The sequence below is a fragment of the Bos indicus genome, chromosome 19 (assembly GCF_029378745.1).
Source record: "Bos indicus isolate NIAB-ARS_2022 breed Sahiwal x Tharparkar chromosome 19, NIAB-ARS_B.indTharparkar_mat_pri_1.0, whole genome shotgun sequence".
In the NCBI taxonomy this organism is placed as follows: Eukaryota; Metazoa; Chordata; class Mammalia; order Artiodactyla; family Bovidae; genus Bos; species Bos indicus.
This window is the reverse complement of record NC_091778.1, coordinates 37,659,865-37,666,740: the sequence shown is the minus strand read 5'-3', so window position 1 is coordinate 37,666,740 and position 6,876 is coordinate 37,659,865. Positions and strand designations below refer to the sequence as shown.

At 46.0% G+C, this 6,876-nt stretch overlaps 1 protein-coding gene across 1 annotated transcript; it reads right to left on the bottom strand.

Moving 5' to 3' along the window:
- Positions 1–3,462: 3,462 nt before the first annotated feature.
- LOC139177760 (histone H2B type 1-C/E/F/G/I-like) lies at positions 3,463–4,091 on the bottom strand. The gene has a single exon (XM_070774414.1). The coding sequence runs from the start codon at positions 4,074–4,076 to the stop codon at positions 3,696–3,698; it is 381 nt and encodes a 126-aa protein (XP_070630515.1). The 5' UTR covers positions 4,077–4,091; the 3' UTR covers positions 3,463–3,695.
- Between the last annotated feature and the right edge of the window lie 2,785 nt (positions 4,092–6,876).

The window sequence follows — 6,876 nt, the reverse complement described above, 5'->3', positions numbered from 1 at the left end:
GTGTATGAGCTCCACACCCATTAAGGGATTGCTGATACTAAGAGTGTGAGAAACATTTTTCCCTACTGCCTAACATGGCTGCATTCCACAGCAGATAAAGAAATCCCTAAAGGGAATCCATGGTGGGGGGCGGGAGGCTAAGATCTGGCAGCCCTGCCTGCCCAGTGCAGGCCCATGTGCCAGCTAAACTGACCCTCCAGCACAGCCTCTCCCAGTGGGTCACAAGCTCCTGCTCACACTCTGTTCTGTCTGCTCCACGCTAAGTCCGGTGTGGGAGGTATTCGTGTTCCCAGTGTAGGGACAGGATCTAGAAGCCCAGGGAATTTCTCTCCAAAGCCGCCAGCTTGTGAGGGAGGGTCTGGGACCAGAACCCAAGTCTTTTTATGTCCCCAGAAAGGCTCTTTCCCGAACAATTAAATGTCTGCCAAATAACCTACACTACAGAATAATAATGGCTACAGTTTACTCGGAACTTAGTGAATACCAGGCCCCTACTCTCACATTGCCTCAACCTTCACAGGGGCCAGGTGAAACACACCATATGACATGTATTAACTCCACTGTACAGATGAGAAAACTGAGTTTGGGAGAGCTGCAGTAACTTGCCTTCTGATGCATTGCTAGGAAGTGGCAACATCGGCTTCAAACTAAAATCCGACAGCCCCGGGGCTTTTAACCCCCATTGCAAACTGCCAACGCATTGGGCTCGGAGTTCTCCCCGCCCTAAAATCTCTGTCCACAGCCCGCATCGGAGCTGCTCTCTCTTCGCCTGCCTCGCCAGCTCTGCAGAGCCTCCCTCCCTACTCTTCTCCCTGCCACGTCCAACTGCTTCCCCTAGAGGCCAGAGTGGCCTTCCACACCGTGTCGGCGCCTTTCACCTGGCTTTGCCTCCGGCGCAGTGCCCCCTCGCCTGGGCAGGACCCGAGCCCCAAGCCGCCTTCCTGGGACCCAGGCCGGTGGGTGGGGCTTCGCCCGAATCCAGCCCAGCCAGCCCCGCCCCAGCTCCCACCCCCGCCCCCAACTCTTCCGGAGTGTGACCGTCCTGAGAGGATGTCCCCAGTCGCTCAGACACACACACCTCTGCCACTTGCCCGGCCGGTCACTGTCCTCTGTCACTTCCACAGGCTGATTTTCCTCGGAACCTCTACAATCCCGGACTTTCCCTGCCGGACCCCAGGCCCCCTTTCTCTCGAGCACATTTCTGAAACCAGCGCCCACCGCCCTCCAAGTCGCCCCCCTCCCCAACCCCTACTGGAGCCTCCGTCACCCTGCTGCCATTACAGGGCTTTGGGGGCGCTGAGGCACTTAGAGGTCTTGGTGCCAGCGCCCCTCTTCTGTCTAGAGCATCCTCCTCTCCACCATTTTCCGTCTACTCTTCCCTTTTGTGTCAGGATTCCTCATCCTGACAAGACTCACCTTGGGAACCTCGAGTTCCCCCATCAGGGGACCCACACTTCCCCTACCGGAGCCCAAGTCCAGCCCGGCTGGTCGTACTCTCCCATTGCACCCTGCAAGGGCTCCTTGGCCTGTCATCTTGGTCCTGGCTCCCAGCACAGGGCCTGGCCCAGAATGAGTGCTCAGTGAATATGCTACAAGTAAGAGGAGCTCTTGAGAGTTTGGGCTCTGGGCTCCGACTTCCAGTTCAAATCCTAACGGCTCCTTTTCCCAGCTGGGTGACCCTGGGAAACTTACTTTCCTTCTCTGTGCTTCAGTTCCCTCAGTTCTAAAATGGGGCTAATGACAGATTTTTTCGTGAGACTTTAAAGCTGTCCCTGGAATAAGGAATATTAGGTATTCATGTGATTACTATTAACTGTATTCATGTTGTTAGTCTACTGTTTCCTTTGTAAGGCTCTTCCACTCAACAGCAAACTCCTTATGTGTGGGAGGGGCCCTCTATTCCTGAGTCCCTGGAGCCCCATCCAAAGCATGACATCAGGCTGTCTTTGGATCTTCCCTGGGGATTGAGTGTTCTCTGTAAAGCCCCCCTACCCTGTCCCAACCAGCATCCTGACCCCTGACAGACTTCCCATCCCACTCTCCTCTCCTGAGCGCTCATGTGCCCCTGAAAGCCAGACCACCTCCTCATTCACTCAAGGGCAGTCCCAAAATCCAAAGGGAGAGATTCTGTCTTCCACCACACCCTCCAATCCCTTAGGCCCTTCTCAGAAATTTCAGAGCTCAGAGAGATCTGGACCTGGAGAGAGGAACCCTGTCCCCTAGTGGCTCTACCACTGAATAGTGTGACTTTGGGAGGGTTGCTTTCCCTTTCTGAGCCTTACTTTCCATATCTGTGAAATGGGAATAATCTCAGTCCTGCCTACCTCATAGAGTTGTCCTGATACTCAGTTGCACAAACTGGAGGCAGGGTGCTTTATAAACAGAGGCAGTGTGAAGAAATGCAAGGTGCAGTGACCATGGCATCGGAGGTGGGGATACAGGCATTTCTGGGCCTGCAGATGTTTCTGGTTAGGGCTGTGCCAAGGGTGTGACTACTGGGCTCTGAGTGGGGAGCAAGCTTTTATGAGGTGGGGTTGATTGGGGATAAGCCTAGTGACTACCGCTTGGTCATTGTGTCCATGCCACCTGCTCGCGCCACTTTTCCAAAAGTATCTTCAAGTTTCCCTGAGGGCACCAAGATTCCTACTGAATCCTGACACCCAGAGGCCCTGCCATGTCTGACTATCAGCTACAACTCTCTTCCCCTCCCCGCCCCGCCCCCACAAACTCCCATCCAGCTGAATTAGGAATTTCCTAACATTAGTCATGAATCTTTCAGTTGCAAGTGCCAACAACCAAACTCAAAGTGGCTTATGCAGAAAATTAAATATATTTGGGTTATTTAACCAAAAAGCCAAAGTACAGCTGAATCTGTGGGCTAAAATGTTATTAAAAAGACTCAGTTTCTCTGTCTCTTACTTTTGCTTTTCTTTGAAATGGATTCTCCCCCCTCTGGACAGTCTGGCTCCATGTAGTGGAGTCTCAGGCAGTTCCAGGTTTATTTTCTAAAAGCTAAGCAACCCCAAGAGAAAAACAGAACCTCTTTCACAATAGTTTCAGAAAAAAAAAAATCACAGTGTTGACCCATATTAAACTAACTTGAGTCTTTCCCTAAAGCAATGACTGTGGCCAAGAAGATGAAATGTGCTTGTTGACCTGGGCACATGCCCACACCAGTGAGACATAAACCAAGAGTTGGGAAGGGGCAGTTCCCGAAAATAAAATCTGGATGCTGTTTCTGAAGGGAGGAGGAATGAATGCTAGGCAAGGCAGAAACAATGGATGTCCAAAAATTCCACCCCTTAGCTAGTAGCGTATAGACACACACATACTCTTTCCATACACATAATATTGATAAGCTTTTTGTCACTGTTTTTTCTTCTTATTTGGAAATTATTTCAAATTTATGGAAAAGTTCCAAGAACAGTGCAAAGAAATTTTCTTTTCCTGAAGCATTTGAGGGTAAATTGCTGACACGATGTCCCCACCATCCATGAAAACTTTAGTTTAAATCCTACAATGACATTCTCCTAAATAATCACAAAGTGAAAGTGAAGTCGCTCAGTCGTGTCTGACTCTCAGCGACCCCATGCACTACAGCCCACCAGGTCCTCCGTCCATGGGATTTTCCAGGCAAGAGTACTGGAGTGGGGTGCCATTGCCTTCTCCGTTAACAGCAGCTAGGCATATTATATTTACTTGGAGCTGGTATACTTGGTGACAGCCTTAGTGCCCTCGGACACGGCGTGCTTGGCCAGCTCCCCAGGTAGCAGCAAGCGCAGGGCAGTCTGGATCTCCCTGGAGGTGATAGTCGAGCGCTTGTTGTAATGCGCCAGGCGCGATGCCTCGCCACCGATGCGCTCGAAAATGTCATTGATGAAAGAGTTCATGATTCCCATGGCTTTGGACGAGAGGCCGGTGTCCAGATGGACTTGCTTCAGCTCCTTGTACATGTACACGGAGTAGCTCTCCTTGCGGCTGCGCTTGCGCTTCTTGCCGTCCTTCTTCTGGGCCTTGGTCACAGCTTTTTTAGAGCCCTTTTTAGGGGCAGGAGCAGACTTGGCCGGTTCAGGCATGTCTATAATGACAACACCCAACAACACAGAAAGATCTTGAAATCACAAAGGCACCATAAAAATTGCAGATGTATTACTATAATTTATTCATGTTTCATCATTTGTTCTAATAAAGTTAGTTGTAGCAAAAAAGCCCGGTTTAGTGTCAAGTGTTGCCATGCCTCATTAGTCTCGTTCAATTTGGAAGGAGACCATATTGAAAATAGTCCTTCCTTGGCGATCTTGACTTTGTAAATTTTGAAGTGTATGGGCCAGTGATTTTGTAGAGTATCTCTCAATTTGGGTTTGTCTGATGTTTCCTCACGATTAAATTCAAGGTATGCATTTTGGACAGGAAAATTACAGACGAGATGCTATATTCTCACTGTATCTTACCAGGTAATGCACAATTTTGATTTGTCCCATTACCGATTTTGTTAATTTTGATCTTTTAGTTAAGATAGTGTCTACCACATTTATCTACTGTAAAGGTACTTCTTTTCCCATTGTAATTAATGTTTTTGATGGAAGGTACTTTGTAAAGTACAGTGTAAAGTCCTATCCTTCATGCAACTTGGGCCTATGAATTTCAGCATCCATCAATATTGCTTGGATGAAATATCTCGTATTATGACAGTTGCCAAATGTTGATGAACTAATTCTATCATTCCTTTTGTCATTCTACTCGATGGAAAAACTTTGATTTTCTTTCTTTATAATCAATATTAAGATCATTATCTATTTTGGTGCTCAAATAGTCCAGATTCTGCAAGTGGGAGCTCTTACAATGCGCTTTCGATGCATATAGATGTACACTTCTGCTGAATATGTACTCAAGAGTGGAACTCAAGTTAGATAGATTATAGTGAGTGCATATGTTTAGCTTTAATAGTAAGTGATTGTACAAATTTACAGTATGAGAGTTCCAGTGGCCACATCATTGTCAACAGTTAGTATTGTCAGTCTTTTTAATTTTAGTCATTCTGGTGAATGTGTAGTGTTATATCATTGTGGTATTCATTTAAATTTCTCTAACTATGTTGAATACTTTTTTTCATGCACTTATTTTATATTTGTATATTTTCTTTTATGAAAAGCATGGGAAGTGTTTATACATATTTTAAAAATTGGATTGTCTTTTTCTCTTATTTTGTAGGATAATTTTAGTATATTCTGGATATAAGACCTCAGTCAGGTACATGCATTGAAGATATTTTTCCCTCTGTGGCTTTCCTTTTCACTCAGTGCTATCTTTCGATAAGTAAAGTCTTTAATTTTACTGAAGTACAATTTATTAATCGTTTCCTATGGCTAGTTATGTGAGTGTGTTGTTTAAGAACTCTTTGCCCCGGGACTTCCCCGGTGGTACTGTGGATAGGAATCGCCTGCCAATGCAGAGGACATTGGTTTGATCCCTGGACAGGAAGATCTGACACGCAGTGGAGCCACTAAGCCTGTCACAATCACCGAGCCCATGCTCTGGAGCCCATGAGCCGCAACTACTGAGCCTGTGCACCTGGAGCCTGTGCTCTGCAACAAGAGAAGCCACTGTACAGAGAAGCCTGTGCACCACAAGGAAGAGTAGCCCCTGCTTGCCACAAGTAGAGAAAGCCTGTGCAGCAATAAAGATCCGGCACAACCAAAAACGCAAATAAAATAAAAATTCTTTGCCTAATTTCAAGGTCACAAACTTATTTTCTTTTGTTATTCTCCATTGCTTTCTTCTAGAAGATTTCTTTTTCTTTTGCTGTTCACATAGAGTTTTTTAGATGCAGTTTTAACTTTTAACAAAGATGTCTATGTACATGATTTAAGAGGCAAAAAATTTACAAGGAGTGTAAAGAAAAGCAGCAGTCCTGTATCTCTCATACTTAATTTCCTGCACCCCAGAGCCAATGATTTTCAACTCAATCAGCTGATATTTTTGAGAGATTCTCCGTATCTCTAAATAACAAATTTTGTTGCCAGTTCTTGATTTTTCAGTTTTGGGTATTCTCTTTTGACTTCCTCATATGGAAGATGAGGATTTAATTCTTTTCAACTCCTCAGCTCTGTCATTCTGTCACACTTTCAGTCCCACTAATCCCTCAGTAGGTTAAATGTTAATTTCAGCTCAGTGTTTACCCTATTTTGATTATGCACCTGTTATTGGTGTCTGAGGTGTGTAATGTGCTATGGTCTTTTCTTTTTGTTCTCCTGGAGTTAATCTTATTCTGTTGTTGCTGAGGCTCATTTACTTTTCTAGGTAACGATCACTATTTCAACCCATTGTCCAAATTCCCTGTCAAGACAATCAGGCACATCAGATATTATGTCAGTTTCTGCTTCTTGACGCAATCTCTTCTGCAGACCTTTCACTTACCCTAACCCTGAGTAATTGTGTTCTAGCCCCAGTGAACAGCTCTTACTCTGGAATCGCTTTTCACCATCCACCTTTATCGTCATTCAGTCGCTTAGTCGTGTCTGACTCTTTGTGACCCCATGGACTGCAGGGTTCCCTGTCCTTCACAAACTTCCAGAGCTTGCTCAAACTCGTGTCCATTAAGTCAGTGATGCCATCCAACCATCTCATCCTCTGTTGTCCCCTTCTCCTCCTGCCTTCAATCTTTCCCAGCCTCAGGATCTTTTCCAATGAGTCAACTCTTTGCATCAGGTGGCCAAAGTATTGGAGCTTCAGTTTCAGCATCAGTCCTTCCTTCCAATGACTATTCAGGATTGTTTTCCTTTAGAATTGGCTGGTTTGATGTCCAAGGGACTCTCAGGAGTCTTCTCCAGCACCACAGTTCGAAGGCATCAGTTTTTCAGTGTGTGGCCTTTTTTA

Bases quoted from the DNA above. Each gene is read 5' to 3' on its own strand.
- LOC139177760 (XM_070774414.1), bottom strand. From the start codon at position 4,076: ATGCCTGAACCGGCCAAGTCTGCTCCTGCCCCTAAAAAGGGCTCTAAA.